Source organism: Vombatus ursinus, unplaced genomic scaffold, assembly GCF_900497805.2.
Source record: "Vombatus ursinus unplaced genomic scaffold, bare-nosed wombat genome assembly UNPS02000749.1, whole genome shotgun sequence".
NCBI classification, from domain to species: Eukaryota; Metazoa; Chordata; class Mammalia; order Diprotodontia; family Vombatidae; genus Vombatus; species Vombatus ursinus.
Window position 1 is genome coordinate 12,349,942 of NW_020940527.1, and position 17,201 is coordinate 12,367,142.

The 17,201-nt window shown below is 36.4% G+C and overlaps 1 protein-coding gene across 3 annotated transcripts in view; it reads left to right on the forward strand.

The window, feature by feature from the left end:
* RET (ret proto-oncogene) overlaps window positions 1-9,005 on the forward strand; it is a 161,395-nt gene extending 152,390 nt beyond the window's left edge. For 2 of the 3 annotated variants that reach the window (XM_027857596.1, XM_027857603.1), the window contains exons 17-20: window positions 2,086-2,223; window positions 3,377-3,476; window positions 4,998-5,145; window positions 6,678-9,005. In XM_027857596.1, coding sequence (XP_027713397.1) covers window positions 2,086-2,223; window positions 3,377-3,476; window positions 4,998-5,145; window positions 6,678-6,835 — 544 coding nt within the window. In that variant the 3' untranslated portion in view covers window positions 6,836-9,005. The remainder of the gene's footprint in view (window positions 1-2,085; window positions 2,224-3,376; window positions 3,477-4,997; window positions 5,146-6,677) is intronic. The other variant, XM_027857613.1, reaches the window with a different exon arrangement.
* The last annotated feature ends 8,196 nt before the right edge of the window (window positions 9,006-17,201 follow it).

The window sequence follows — 17,201 nt, forward strand, 5'->3', positions numbered from 1 at the left end:
ACTTAAGGCATTTCATCATCCTTGTTGCCAGCCTCTGGATGCTCTCGGGCTTCTCCATGACCTTCTTATACTGTGATTCTCCAACTGAACATCACACAATAGAAGTGTGTTCACCTTCTGGTATTGCAAAAAGACCTTTGCTTCCTTATTCTGGAAAGTCATGCCTCTCTTACGATAGCCAAGATGGCATTCATTTTTCTGGCTGTTTTGTCACAAAGATCACTCATTGAGCTTAAAGTCTCCTAAAACCCTCCAGATCTTTTCTAACCTGATGGTTCACAATGCTTTTCTATGCAGGGGAGGATAATTTCTTGAAACCAAATATGACACTATATAATTCTCCCTATTGAACTTCATCTTAAATTTAACCGATTGCTCAAGCCTATCAAAGTATTTTCAGATCCTCTCACCCAGTGGTTCAGTCTTCCTGGCCAGTTTTGTGTCATCTAAAGACCTCCAAAGACCTGTGTCATGAAGGTTACTTAGTACTTCTGGTCAAGTCATGGTGCATGCCTCCAATCATATTCTTTCCTTCTATGTTCCAAGTCTTCACTGCTTTGTTGTCCTGAGAATTGTACACAATAGCATGCTTCCTGCACTCTCATCTTCCCTCCTGTCTCCACTCTTCTCACTCACATCTTCTGAACAGTTGGGTACATGTTTTCACCTTTATCAGGAAGGGGTTATTCTTGAACTTAAGCAGGGGAGAGCAGGAAGAAACCTGTCCTGTTTGTGATAGCAAGCCAGACTTTTCAGTCTGCTGGAGACCACTCTTTTATTAGAACTATTGTAGTGCCTAAGGTCCCATAAGAGACAGGTACCTTCTTCTCCACCTGCTGCTCCCCACACCTGCAAAGGTAACTTGGTGTCTGTTGTTAATTACAGTGTTGCAAAGGATGCCTGATCAGGCTGACCATTTGATATATCTTTTGACTATTCAGCTTTCTGACCTTAATGACCCTTAATTTTAGTTAGGCTAGATTTTCTTGCCGTATAGCTGATAAGAATATTTTTGTAGTGGACACAGAAGTGAAATAGCCAGCTGAGTTTGGGAGAAGGGAAGTCTTTGTCACTAAAGTGTTAGCATTCATGATTCCAAGTGGCTGACAAACATGAAAGACGGGGAGGTGATAGGATTTGTGAGTGAGGTGTTTCCTGGACCCCAAAGTCCTAGAAACTGATTGGGCAGTTTCCTTTTGATTTGATGTGAATAATTAATATATTTCTTGATAGAGGTTTTTTCCTTTCACCCAAGGAAAAATTTCTCTGCATTATAGCACCATAAAGTAGTGTCTATTTCCTCTAAACTCTGGAAAGGAAATTTCATCAATAATTTTGTACAGTGCCATGGGAAAAGCATTTGGACTTGGAATATGAGGAAACCTGGGCTCAGATCCCAGCTCTTACACTTATAATCTGTGTGACCTTGGAAAAGTCACTTAACGTCTTTGGGCCTCAAGTTTTCTCATCAAGTTAGCCCACCTGACCTCTAAGGTCTCTGAATCTATGGTCCTACAAACTATTTAGGAGCATGTCTTATAGGTGAATGGGGACCCCAGAGATCATCCTTCCAGTTCCCTTATTGTATAGATCAAAGAAACTCATTCACAGACATTGTTTGATGTTGCTAGGGTCAAACAGCTAGTTGGCAGTAGGCAAAAACAGAACTGGTGGGCTCTGGACTATAAAGAAGCAGATCTTCCTGTTTTTCTAAATAGAATGCTAAAACCAAAGTATCTAGGACTGAACCTGACTTATGGCTAAATCTCAGCTAATTATTTAGTCAGTAAAAAAAAAAAAAGGTGATATATGGGTGTTAACACATCACTCAATCCAATTTTTTGTAGCTAGGGCAGAAATTCTCAAAGGATAGTGGCCGTACTTTCATAACTGATAGGACATGGACGGGATATAGACCTGTTCTTCTTGCAGATGAGGTCATCTTAAGGGCTGAATGTGACATCCCAAGTATTTTGTTTGAGAGCTAGAAGGGGGAATGGGTCCACACGCTGCAAGAAGTACAAGATTATTTACAGTATTTCCTGGCTATTTGAGCCACTTTAAGGACTTGCTTTTTTTTCTCAGGTGGTCATTTGGTGTGCTTCTCTGGGAGATTGTGACCCTAGGAGGAAACCCCTATCCTGGTATTCCTCCTGAACGTCTCTTCAACCTTCTAAAAACAGGCTATCGAATGGAAAGGCCTGAAAACTGCAGTGAAGAAATGTAAGTATAATTTGATTTTATTCATTTATTTAAATTCTGGAATTTTCTAGGAGGAAGTAAACTATTACATGAAACAATGAGCAGATAATTTTCTGATTAATTACCTTGGTCTTATACCTTAGTCACTGAATAAGTCCTCTTTTGCACACATATTACAGTCTGTAGTTTCTCTGTGTCAAGGTCATAATACCCAGTGGTATCATTTGAATTTTCAAGTACTAGACAAACATTTTAACCTAGCACCCAAGGATGGCTACTGGCAAAAAATCGTAAATGAAATTCAGGAAGAATTGAAAGGATTTTTAAGGATATGCAAATGGGTACACATTTTATGCCCCTTTAGCTGCCAACCTCACAGCTATTTTTGTCCTCAAAGTTGGAGCCTTTTATTTACCTGATGTTTACATATCATCTTTACTGTATATTATTTGAACAATTCATTATAGGTCTCATTTGCATTGAAGTGAAAGATCATTCAGCAAATTATTAGGGAGAGATTCCAAAATGTTCTAGCAAAGTCCAGAAATGATATTAGACTTCAAAATAGCATGCTAGCACTAAACTGGCATTTTGTGCTTATGAAGAGCCTATAAATACCAGCCAAAAACTATACGTGGTTAATAGAAAAGTCTGCTGCTGAGCACATGTACCTCAGTGCCCAAGATATTGAACCCTAGTGGTAAAATAGTCAGTCAGTTTATAATGAGTTTGATAGGCTAAATCATTGAGTGAGTAGAGAGCTGGCCTCTTAAGTCAGAAAGAATATAATTTGCTGAGCAAATAGAGGGAGTTTCCTCTTTGAAGAATTGCCTATATAGATATATCATCATTTAAAGCTAGAAGGAACCTTAGAGGTCATTGAGTTCAACTTTGTCATTTTACAGATGAGGAAACTGAGGTCCAGTGAGATTAAGTGACAAAACCGTGTCCCACAGGTAGTAAATAAGTACCTAAAATGGGATTTTTCCTGATTTTGCAATCCAGCACTCCATCCACTACACTATGTTGCCTGGACCAAGATAAAGGATATACTTGAAAAAGAATGAATGAAAAAGTTAAAATATTTTAAAATTATTACCTCTGGATATGGGAACTTAAAAAATCAGTTCAGCGCCATCCTTTTGCTCCCACTGGTTCACTCTATCCCTTGCAGGTACAATCTGATGTTGCACTGCTGGAAGCAGGAACCAGATAAGAGGCCAATATTTGGGGAAATCAGCAAAGACCTAGAGAAGATGATGGTGAAGAGTAGGGTGAGTCTACTTAGATTTTTGGCGCTCTGATTCTATTTTGAAAGTTAAGGATTTCTAGTTCTGAATGATCTGTTGCCATGTAAAATACCCCCTAGCCTGGAATTTCAAAGTCAGTTATGAGAAATTTGCTGCTTTAATTACCAAATGGCTCTTGTACTTTGGTCATTGAGGAAGTCCTGTTTTGCACCCAATAATACAGACTGCATTTTCTCTGTGTCAAAGTCATGATACCCAGTGGTATTATTTTAATATTAAAGTGCTAGCCAGACATTTTAAGCTAATACCCAGGAATGGCTGTTAGCAAACAATTGTAAAAGAAAATCCCTAAAAACATAACTGAATGGGTCTTGGTGTGATAGAAGAAACTAGAGCAAGCTTTAGGCACTTTGTCATTTCTTGCCTTAAGTAAATATGAAGTGTCTAAAATATATTAATCTCAGTCAGGTATGGTGACACATTTTTGTAGTCCCTGCTACTAGGGAGACTGAGGCAGGTGGGTCACTTGAATTCCAGAGTCCAGAGTTGCAGTAGGGCTAAAACCAATCAGGTGTCCAGGCTAAGTCTGGCATCAGTATGGTGAGCCACCCTGGAGGAGAGTGCCACAGCATTGCCTAAGGTAGGGGAGAATTGACCCAGATGAGAAAAACAGAGCAAGTTAAAGCTTCTGAGCCAATCAGCATCAAGATCAGGTCTATGAGTAACTGCTGTACCTCCATGCTGGACAAGATAGACCCAGTCTGAGAAAACAAAAAGTTCCTAACTAGTCTAACTTTTAGTAATGAGAGTCCCTGAAATTAGCTAAGCTGGTCCTTAGTTGGCAGAGACACAGACCACTTTGAAGCCAGTATTTGAACCCTGTTGAGGATTTCTAGGACCTCTTATTTGAACTTGCATTCCACTGGCCTTGGAGAGCTCCATCTATGGTGAGGGAGCACAGTACTCAGTCAACAACAAGCATGTATCAGGTGCCTGCTATGTACCTGGCACTGTGCTAAGCCCTGGGAATATAAAGAAAGGGGGAGAAACCAGTTCTTTCTTTCAAGAGTCTCCCATTCTAGTGGGGGAAAAGTTGGACACTGGTTTAGAGGATTCTTTATTATGAAAAGTTTTGAAACACCAATGGGACATTGCAATAACAGTAGCTTCTTTAAAGGCGAGCTAAGGAAGTATCAAATATATCTGGCAAATCTTTGCATATCTATTATATACTTTTATATGCTTATTTGGAAACGCTTGTAGTTTTTATATATATATATATGTATAATATATATACACATATACATATAATACTATTATATACTTAATGGGAAACACTTGGCAAAATATGAGTGATTTAAATGAAGCATTCTAAGGAATTTTCCATTCCTGTGTTGGGTAACCCAAGGATTTGTGAAGGAGGTCATACAGAAAATATCTTAGGTGGGTTCAGCATTTATTGTTCTACTCCATGCCTTTGGGAAAGGCTACACATTGTTCCCTTTGTTGTGACCTGGCTTTTCTTTCACACCTCCATTTTGCTAGGACTACTTGGATCTCGCAGCTTCCACCCCATCTGACTCCTTACTTTATGACGATGGCCTTTCAGAAGAGGAGACACCCCTCGTGGACTGTAATAATGCTCCCCTCCCTCGAACCCTCCCTTCCACATGGATTGAAAACAAACTCTATGGTAGAATTTCACATGCATTTACTAGATTCTAGCAACACACGTACACATACACGTACACACAATCCTGATTTTATTTTTTCCTTCTGCACTGTCCTCACACTCTGTATCCCTTTAAAGAGTGTTTCTGGTTTGAATGAAATGAAAGTTTGCTTGGAAAGCTTTTTTTGTTTGTAAATGTTAAACTTTGCATTAGGTTTATATTTCAGGCATTTTGCAACTCTGTTTAAAAAGAAAAGGGATGTGAAAATAAGTAAAATTACCAAATAGATATGATAAAAGGAGAAAAATAGATCAGGGAAGTATTCTCAGGGGAGGTTTTAAATGTGGTTAATAAATCAAAGTATACATTTTTGGGGGATGGGGTGGGAAAATGGGATCCATTTTATCAGATTAATGTACCTGTAATTTAACTGCTTGGGCAAATCAGCTGGATTTTGGGAAGCATTTGGTTTGAAAAAAAAATGAAAAAGATTTAGCTCAATTTGGGAATGGGGCCCCATATATTTGAACAGTCTTGTCTCGTACAATATGAATACTTCAGTCTCTGCTCTTATATACCAGTGAGAAGTTTAATAGGCAGAGATCTGTGCTTAACTTGAGATGGGACCTTAACCTAACTTGGCCTGTCTGGACAGCAGGAGAGAGTGAGGGCTGCTCTTAGAGCCTTCAGAAAGATGAAGCAGTGATGGCAACTCTGGAAAGTAAAGGCAGTCCACTGTTTTCACATCCTTTGTGTTCCTCCATAGCCTCATGATGCTATCATAAAAAGCTGTAGCAGGTATTTTGAAAGAAGAATATTCTAGCATATTGTGGTGGTGAGATGGACAGTAAATATGGTTCTTGCCAAAACTCCTACTTTTTGTCTCCTGATTAGGTTCTCTAAAGATTATTTTCTTGTCTTGTAATTTTGTAATTTAAAACAAAAACTTGAAGTGGAATTTTTTTTAACTGGGGATTCTCCATTTTTCAGTATAGTGAATCTATAATTTGTAAATGACTTTGGATTTAGTGTAGAATCTAGATGTGGTATCTGGCAGGCATGCATGCTTCTCTCGGATATTCAAGGTCTTTATGCCTCGTGGAATAAGCAGAAGTATCTGGTAGTTCCATGATGACTGCTAAGTAGGCTTATTTTAGCTTAAAGCACTTTCCATACCAAAAAAACAAAAACAAAAACAAAAAAAAAACCCAAAACAAACAAACCCTTTTTGTTGCAATGACCTGTTTGGGACAGCATCATGCTGTTTTCCTTTTTGTTGCTATTAAAATACAGGTTTTGATAATGGGAAGCTTATAAAAGCCCAAGCCAGTTGTTCCTTCAGAGTTAATTTTAACAAGAGAACTTTCAGTTTTTTGCCCATTGATGTAATTTGTGTTTTAAAAACCTGGAAACCTAGAATAATTCATGTATTTGGTACAGAAATCAGAAGTTTGGTTTTTGACAACAAAGGGAGTTTTGCCAAGGGCCTTACTGTCTGCACATGAAGTTTTGGTTCTTCAGTGCAGAAAAAATTATCTGTTTTCATTTTTAGGCATGTCATATCCGAACTGGCCTGAGGAGAGTCCTGTCCCACTCACAAGATTCGATGGCACTAACTCTGTGTTTTCAAGATATGCAAATGATAGTGTATATGCTAACTGGATGGTTTCACCCTCAGCGGCAAAATTAATGGACAAGTTTAATAGTTAAAATTTCTTTGTGAAAGGTAATGGACTCACAAGGGGGAAGAAACATACAAAGAATGGAAAGTCCGCTGGCTCGTTCTTTGTGCAATTTAAACTGGTTAAGCCAACGTTAATTTTAGGACAGCAAACTCGTTTTTGGTAGTTTGTTTTAACTGCTTTCTTAAATGGCTTTACTTAAGATAACTGATGGTTCCCCCCTCTTGGGAAACATATCAGACTGGATGAGAATTCTAGTTCCAGTATTTTATTAACTTGTTTTTTATTCCTCCCTACCCCCCCCCCCCCAGCAGAAAGGTCCAGTTTGGTATCTGATCACTACCTAATGAACACTTCATGCTTACAATTTTTCAGGTCATTAATTTACAGATAAGGATGTTAGTATAATAATTGTTTTACCTGAACCACTAGAAAAATTTTTTTGGTTGCTGCGAAACAAGGCAACACGAGAAAAGCATGAAGCACAAAAAAGTTCATGAAAATAGTTCCAAATTAATTGCCCCTGTTTGAAAATCAGAAGGTTAGCAAGAGCTTGATGCTATAATGAAACCCTGTCATGGGTTGAAGAGAGAGCAGGAAATCTCAGTACAGAATTATCTCAACATTTGAGATCCTGAAAATTTATTTTACAAAGGTATTGTTATCTTTTCTTAGCAAAAAAAAAGAGTTGTTTTTACCAGATTTAAAACTATTCTAACTTTTAGCACAATGGAGAGAAGTTTGATACCAGATACACTATATATAAGACTGATGTAAGTGATGAGTGTTCACAGAACCAGAACGTATTTACCGTTACATCCATCTTACTACTATTACATTCTTCCATAATCATAATTCCTTCTATGAGAATAGTATAGAAAATACAGAGTATTTTCAACTGAATATGTTCCAGAGATTTCTCTCAATGATTCTGGATGGCAGAAGGGACCTTCTCAGCTTCCAATCCCATTGTATGCTTTCAATACATAACGTCACTATTAAGATAGCTTGGAGTAAATTGTTCATCTTGCAAGTTACGAGTAGCTTAGACTCATCGTTCAGTTTAGTTTGTCCAACAGTTCTATTACCGGCTTCTTTCTAGAGGAGGCATTCTAGCTAGTTATGTTAGGAATAGCATTAACAATGAAGAAGAGTTGCTACAACTTGGAAGAGGAGATGATACAGTTTCAATAGAGTTCAGAGAATGTTTTGGCTCTTATAGAGCTTCCAAGAAAAGGTACACGAATAGACTATTTTTTCTTCTATTTTGTAATTTAAAGCTGCTGTAGCAAGAGTTTTTGTTCTCTTAAAGTATTTGAACTCATAAGCAACTTGTTATATAATTCAGTGTTCCTGAATAGTCATATTTATTCAAAACATGGCTCATGTGTTGTAGTTTATGACTTGTAAGTCTCTGTGGGTGTTATTTTGTTGTCAGCACCATATGTTACCAGTATGCTCATATCTATCATTTCATAAAGGAGAGTCGGGTTGCCAAAACACTGCCTGGTCTTTAGATTTCAAAGCACTGTGATAGGTTTTAAAATAGTTTTCATAAGAATACTGTATTTTATAAGAAAATTTCAAAAGAGCAGTACTATTTTGGCTTTTTGGTTTGACTGAGAGAACTAGTGTTGTGTACATCGATGAATTATATACATACATATATATATATATATATATATATATTCTCACACTCTTAAGGTACACAGGAGAGGAATGAAAATCTGACTCAAGATGTTACAGACAGAGCCTTGAGTTTGCGGCATTTTGGAGATATAATGTGATAGTTCTCTTTCAAATAGCTAAATGTTTGCTTTTTCTATGTTCTATGATAGCTTTATCAAATAGAAAAATTAAGGATAGACTCTCTAAATAGTAAAAGTGCTTCCACAATAAAGATGAATTACTGTAATAAGTTTATCAGCCCCTATCAGAGGAAGAGAGAGGAGGATTTTCAGAATGTATTGGTTGATGGATGTTGAATCTCTGGCTTCATGAATTGCCTGATGTTTGTTCCTGAGCTGGGAAAATATTAGGATTTGCCAGTCATATTGGTCATGATTTATATATACATATGCACAGGAGAATTTACCAGGTACTGAGTAACAATCTCAGTTATTTAAAAAAGGTACTTAAACTCTCATTACTGAAAGCAGTTATACTATGCTGATTTTGTTTTTTGTTTTTTTTTTGCAATCAAGGTGAAAGATTAATCAATTTCAATCATTTAAATAAAAGTCATGTACTACAAAAATTGCAAACTTCCTTTTTTCACATTCCTAGTTTGAAACATTAGGTTTTAAGCTATGAAACCTTAGGAGTGAAAAGTTTACACAACTGTAATAGAATTCAGAATGAAAATTAACGGGAAACTTTTTAGTTATAAAAATCACTTGAATACATATCATAGCTGGCATCTTCACCCACAATTTAGCCAGCCAAAGAAAAGCATTTTAGAAGAATTTTGTTACACGTTAAAAAAAGATGTTCATGTATAGTTGTTTATTTAAAAACCTCGATAATTATCAGACATTCAATTGGCCACTTTTTAGCCCCTCCTTCCCTCAATTGGAGGAATAAATAGAGCAGTTGTAATCTGCTTCATATTTACTCATTTGGGGAGCAAACAGAAGTGGTGGGTTTTTTTATTTGTTTTCAGGTAGGGGTGGGAAGGGTTTGAGATGATATTAGAGAGACATATACAATATATAAGACATATAAACATGAATGGTCTCAAGGGCTAGTTGAGATTTCGGCCTTAAGTTTCAGTAAAGCTTGACTATTAAATGCTGACGTTTCATATCTTTGTACCTGGTGATCATGAATTGGGGATGATTCTATATCAGCCCTTCATTAAATTCTCAGCAATAAATGACATTGAGAAGAATCAGTTGAAAACATGAGACATTCTATACTATCAATTAGCTTGTATTTGTCTGTGGAATGTTTTTGTTTATATCTCATCTCCAGAGTACACTTAAAAAATAAGGCAATTTAAGTAGGGGTTATCAGTGTGTCTCTGATGTTGCTGCTCTTGATATCAGTGCCCTAGATCTGTTACCCGGTTTCTTTTCCATTCAGGACCCCAGAGGCAAAACATAGGGATCTTGGATATCATTGGTTTATTCGTTCCCACTTTTGAAAATCCCCAAACTCACATATTACAGAGTTCCCCAGGCAAAATGAACTTGAAAAGGCCTTTTAAAATTAACAGAAATCTGTGAATGTAAATGTGAATTTTAGAAGAGATTACACCAGGAGATTAATAGGTCCTGCATTCTCCAAAACTAAGAAGACTCCCCTCCAAAGCTCAGAAGCCAGCAGGTGATCTGGACCTATTTTCATGAATTGCCTAAGGGCAGCAGAGTTTGGGCAAGTATATTATCTCAAAAAATATTAGAAGGAAAAGCACAAATTTCCCCATTCTAAGCAAACTTGACTCATTGCAGACAAGCAAAAATTTTATTGTTTCATATCTTTTGCTTTGAGCTGTAATATGTAGAAAAAACAACTTTGGGGATTGTGAAAACTAGTCTAAGAAACTTCCTACTTGTAGCACAACTTCAAACCACCATTAACCCAAGGGGGGAAAAATTAACTGTTGCTACACATCCAACAAGCATGAATGCATACAATCACATGATATATCAATGAGCCTATATGTATATGTATCTGTATTACCCATAGTCCTTAGAGGGAAAATAAATGCCAGTCCACACTAAAATATATTGACCTTGAAACTGGTACCACTTCCATTTATCCTTCACTTAATAATTCTCTACTGGAACAAATATACCTCAATGACGTAAAAAAATACCTTCAAAATGTTTGTTTCAGCTTCCTTTTTCTGAAAATTGACTAGAGTTATTTCCTTTGACCCATGTAGATCTTCCCCACTTCTCTAGAGAGCGTAAATGCAAATTATCATAGCTGATGGCATATTAAGAAGAAACCAAAGTTAGATTTGTTAACAGAAAATTGGCATTATTTTTGTAGCTGAGTTCTGAATTTTTTTCCTAAACATTTGGACTATTCAATAGAAAGAGCAGCTATCTTTGGCTCTGCTGCATTAATAAGCTTTATTTGTTGGTGTTAATGCAGCAAATTCTGGAACCGCTTAAGAGAAACTCAGTGGTTAACATTAGCATTATAATTTTTTTTCAATACTGTCAAGCAGCAGGAGCATTAGAGAAGGTTCATCAGTGCATTAAGTATAGGAAACTAGCTTTAAAAACTGTCTAAGCTACATTTGACAAGACACCTGGAAAGTCTCACTTAAAAGAAGGCAAGTTACCACCTTATAATACTGTGACAACAACACAGGAGATGTCAAGGTACAATTTTAGGAGATGATCTCTATAAGACTCGGCTGCACATCTTATTTTCAGATGGATTGAGTACTCACAGTTTAGTAAGAAACTTCAGCAGGTGAGCCATGGAAGGAGGATTTTATAATTTCTCAGGTGATGAGAAGTTGGGGGTGGGGCTCAAACAGAGGATACATTAAAATGGCATATGTCAACTTGTGAATAAAAATATTAAAGTTTGTTTTAGGTGTCTGTTTTTTCTTCATTGTATTGATAAGCAATAACATACAGGTAAAACAGAATATTAGACTATACTTTGAGTGCCATATTTAAACAACATCTGGGCTTTGCTGGTTCTATTTACTTTGCTGTGGGAGATATTGAACAATGGAGATTGTTTTGTGTGTTATAAAATAATCCTCAGATTAGTTATCAAGTTTTAAAATTCTGTAAATTTGACATTTTCTGGGAAGAACCATAACCACTATCCTCACAGTTTTTGTTTTTTAATTTCACTTCACATCAGGTACATATCCACATATCCAAAATCTAATATTTATCCTAAAGGCTATTACCACATTAAGTAGGGCTGGTAAATCTTCACTAGTAGGATGTCTACTATGTCTCTGTCCTTCCTATGACTTTGTGCAGCTACCTTTGCATTTGGTGAATGAATAAATGTCTAGCCTCCCTTTCACTCTCTACTTGTTCAGGCTGGATTTTCATTCCTGTTCACTCTCTTTACTCTACATTCTCCTTTGTAGTGGAAGGAACTCCTTCTTCTCCAAAGTCTTGGAATCCTAGAGAAATGAGCCTGGCTTTTTCACATTCATAAAGGGAAGAATGCTGACTGGCAGATCTCTGGTAGCAGCTCCCCAGTACCAAGCCAAGATTTGGCTCTTCTGGGGGCCAAGATCTTAAGACCCATTTTGAACAAATTAAATACATTGCGTTATTAATGTCTATAAAGCTTCTTGCACGTGTAAATCTCTTTAGGATTGCAAAGCTCTGGAGTTTGAGGCCATTTCAAGGGTTTGGCAGCTTTTATTAGTACCCAGAAAGGGAAAAAACTATTGAGAACAATTAATTAAAAGGAGAAGGAAAAAAATGAGTTGGGCTTATTGCAGAGATTTAGGTTTATAAAATCACTCTGAACTGTGAGAAGTGAAAGAAACATGACTTTTTTTCAGGGAGTTATCATAACGATTACCAACATTCTTTAATACCCAAGAGTCAACAGCCAGAAAATTAGAAATGAACCTTGTGTTTCTCAACTGTAAAATGAAATTCAATAAAGTATGTGCAGCATAAAGGAACCTTGTTACACAAATGTCTCTGTCCTCAATTTTCCTATGTTCGAAGGAAAACAATCTTTTCAGAATAAACACAATATCAAACTTTAACCTTCCCTCAAAAGATGTCTTTCTTCACTTCTCAAACCCATGCTGCCATAATCAATGCATGCTGTTGTCAAAAACAAAAGTTCTACAAGAAGGACCATGTAAACCCCATGCACTCAGGAGATAGTTTGCATTAAACTCTACCCTCCAGAGGACAGTGATGAGTATGGGACAGAAGAAAGGATGATTGTTTCTTGACCCCTTATTTAATAAATAGAGAGCTTGGGGCAGCTAGGTGGTACAGTGGATAGAGTACTGATCCTGGAATCAGAAGGACGTGAGTTCAGATTCAGCCTCAGACACTAACTGTAAGATCCTGGACAAGTCACTTAACCTCAATTGCCTCCAAGTAAAAATTAAATGGAGGGCTTAATCCTAAAGAGGGCTGGAAAAGAGCACTAGGCCCCATGGAAAATGAAAGACCAGAGATGGGTTCTAGTCCTGGTTCTGTTGTGTGACCTTGTGAAAGATACAACCTTGAGGGAATGGGACCAGCTGGTCTCTGAAGGTTACGCCAAGCACAGGGTTCTTAACCTCGTTGTATATGACATGAACCCCTTTGGCAGTCTAGTGAAAGTAATAGACCTCTTCTCAAAATACTGTGAAATGCATAGAATAAAATACATGGGGATTAACAAAGGAAAGTGATTATACTGAAATACACTTAATTTTCTTTTAAATTCACTGATCATAGGTTAAGAATCCCTATTCTAAATTCTGAAAAGGAATTTATAAAAATTAAAATTTAATACTCCAAACAAAATTCTACAAGATTCGTAGACTTGATCTGAAACACTAGGTACCCCAAAAGAAGAGAGTACTGGTTTTGTTGAGTGTCAGGAAACTAAGGAACTTGCCTTCTGTGCATATTTGATTTTGCACTCTGTCCTGAAAGCCTGCATGTTTGAAATCAACAACCTTCCTTCCTAACTTGAGCAAGTCTGTTTCTTCAAAGTAAAACTAATCTGTGATCCAGCTACATTTTCTTAGTTGAGAGAAGTCTAAATGAGAATTCTGCCATGTATTTTGTATGTGTTTTAGATACGAAGATAAGTTTAAAAAAGTATTTGCTGTTAATGAATTTTTATTCTAATGATGGGTTACAGCATTTTCATAGATAAGTAAATATGACAACATAAAGGGGGAAAGTGCTAACATCTAGGATTGGAAATAGATACTGAGCTGCGGCTTGAGAAAAGCTAAGGATTCTAAAATGCAGAGGTGAGGAGGGAGTGCATTTTATTATAAAAATATGAGAATTTTCTACATTCCCAAGTGAAAAATTATCTCCCTGTAGTTTTTTTTAAAAAGGTCATCAAATCATTTTCTGAGTTTCACCTGAAAAGGAGCTAATTTCATAACGTGAAACAAATTCAGTCTTTTGATTTTGATGAAAAATAGCTCATGTGTATACACCTCTTTAAGGTTTATCCAGTGTTTTTCTCACAGCATGTCGTGAGATGGTTCAAATACTGTTCCCCTCAGTTTGCAAACAAAGAAATCCTTCCAGAGAGGTTTAGTGACTTCTCTATGATCATACATGCAGTAAATGTTGGAGCCAGTGCTCAAACTCAGCTCTTTGATCAGCATTCAAGTGCTCTTACTACTCTATACTTTCATTCTAAATAAAAGAGTTGTTATTGCCATTTCATTTTCATTGCAGAGCTTGTTAAAAAAATAATTTGGAAAGGTGTAACAGGAAGGTACCATAAACCTTTAAGGGGTTATTACTGTAAACAAAATCATTTCAATAAAACAAGTACCATTTCCTAGGACCTAAGGTTGGAGTATCTTCATTCTACCATGAAGATATAGCCACATAGGTCCTGCTTCACCATTGAACGTCGTGGTTTTTATCTGGTATAAATTTGTACCTCAGAGAAAGAAAGAAAGGAAGAAGGAGAAATCAACTGTGGTAGGCAATGGGGAGGAGTCATCCTTTGGGTGGATTACAGCTAGTCTCTCGCAACTTCAATATTCCTATTGGTTTACAATGGTGTTGTAAGCTTCATTTTATCTTAAGAGGAGTAATCTGTAAAGTCCATTTAACTTCCTTTTTTCATTTGTATTATGTCACTGGTTTGATTCAAGGGCTATAAAACATTAACTACCTGAACCAGAAACTAGGTAATCCTCTAGGTCTGTGTTATGGAAATGTAGGCAGTAAGAAAGACTTTTGCCCAAAGAGATTTTTTTTCCTTCAGTTTAACCATTAAATCCTCATATAATTCCTTTAATTTAGAGATTGCTTTTTTTTTGGACTAGTAAATTAAATGTAATACGGAATCAAGATTGACTTTTAGCTAAATGACAATGGGCAATCAAACAAGGGGAAGAGTTCTAGAATTTAAAACTATCTGTTTACAGCTTATGTAGATTCTGGTCAGCCATCTTTGTTTAGCTGTGGGTGAATGCTTCAAGAATCCAGTATTTCGTTGATGTGGGTTATCCTTGATTAAAATTAGTAGTTGTACACTAAATTGATAGAAAATACTTTTAAAATGGGATAAAGAATTGAGGTAAAGGCAGGGTTCTTTTAAGGGCACCAAAGTGGTGCAGGGGACAGAGCACTGGGCCTGGAGTCAGGAAGACCTGAGTTCAAACCCAGACTCAGACTCTAGCTATATGACCCTTGGCAAGTCACTTAGCCTTGATTTGCCCCAGATTTTCCTCTGTAAAATGGGGACACGCTGGAGAAGGAAATGGCAAACCACTCCAGTGTCTTTGCCAAGAAAACCCAATGGATTAAGGTCGTGAAGAGTCGGACATGAGTGAACAACTGAGCAACAACAGAGTTCTCTTATATTTTCATCTTGGTCAGAGTCATTTAACAAGCCAGCTTATACTTTTAAAAAGTGGCTAACCCTCTAATGTATTTAACCACAAGTTTTCAACAATTCCATTATAAAGAGGCATTCTGAACATTCTAATAAAATGAAACTGTTGTAAAATGTTCAGTAATAGTCCTACATATGTATGTTTCAAGTCATTTTTCTAATATTCTTCCTTTGTGATACATTTAAATTAATACTGTACAGTACAGTGAAATGAAACTAGGCCCTATATTTCTTGGCCATCAGATTACTTTAAACCATCATAAGGTTCATAAATCATGAAAAAATGGGTGAAAACAAAAACAACTTAATAAAAATATGGGGATCATTAAAAAAATTAATCCTAAGATTAAACCTGGGATGGTTAAGAAAACTTGATTAGCAAATACTCTGCCTAATGTTGACTCCTTTGTTAAAACTTCTTTTAACCACCAGAATACCAAGTGTCACTTTGTAAATTAATTCTGAAGATTGTTTAGCCAAAATGCAATAGATTTGCCATGAGAGAAATATATAGTAGAAACAAAAATCAAAAATTACATGAATATTAAGTGTCTTGGGTCTTATATGTGTGTATGTGTATATATATGTGCATACACACACACACGGGTTGTACATAGTTCTTTTGTGTTTGGTTCTTAATAGTATGCTAGAAAAATGTTTGCCTTGACTTTACTTTCTGGGTATTGAAAAAAATCAATGTCATACAAAAGAAACAGTATTATCAACTGTGTAAAAAGTTTCCTGTATATTGTACATTTTTGCAGTTTTGCATAAAGATTTTTCTGCTCTTGTTGTAGCCAATGCAATATCAAATATGAATATACTAATACATTAAAATTATAAACTATTCAGAAAAAGGACTCGTTATTTTTCAGATATACTATATAATACCAAAGTTTTTTTATCAGATGTTTTGAAAATAAATTCTGCCCATGTATTTAGACATTTTTCTAAACGTGAATATAGATATATTCAGTTGTTGAGGATAGAGCAAAGTATTCATGTTCTTGAGTCTTGTTTCAAGCATCTGACAGACATACCTCCCACCCAATTTTTCTTTCCCCTGGGGGAGGTTTGAAATATATAAAACTATGGTAGATATCATAACTTGTTCCTTTTGCTTTGCTAGCTAAGGGTGGGAGGAGAAAGTCGTCTTTGTATTACCCTGACAAATGGAACTATGTCTTATTAGTTTAAAAATGCACTCCTATATTTGATTCTCCATCACAGCTTTAGGAAATCATCAGAGCTTGCTGAAAGAGATCAGAGGCTGGCCTTTGTGTCTTTCCCTACTTACTTATCTTTAGTTGTCTCTAATGATTGCTGAACTCAGCTCTGCCACCTGGGGAAAATCACATCAATTCTTTAAGCTCAAGTTTTCTCATTCACAAAATCAGGGGCTTGGCTTAAATCACCACTTAAAGTCCTTCCAGTTCTAGTATTCTATGATTGTGAGCAGCCATTTAGCCATAGGCAGTTTTCCTAAGCAACTAAAATCTAGCCCAAGTCTTAACTATATGCTTCTTGAAGGAGTGAATGAAAGATTCTATATGGACTTAGGCATACAGAATGTTTCCCAAATAATTATAGGCTCTTCAAGTTTCCTAGCTGTAGCTGGTTTCACTTTCCTGTACAAAGGTCCCATAGGCATTTCATGCCCAAAGAAGGAATATAGAAAACAATTGCAAATTTAGACTTCCAAAAATGGTTTCAAAGTTTAATGATGACTTTTACCCAGGCAAGTCAGTTCGCTATTTTGCCAGATAGAAAAGGTTACATTTCTTTGTATAACTACCTATAAACATGAATACTCACCAAATAGTTCCTATAGTTATCCTTTCCTCTTT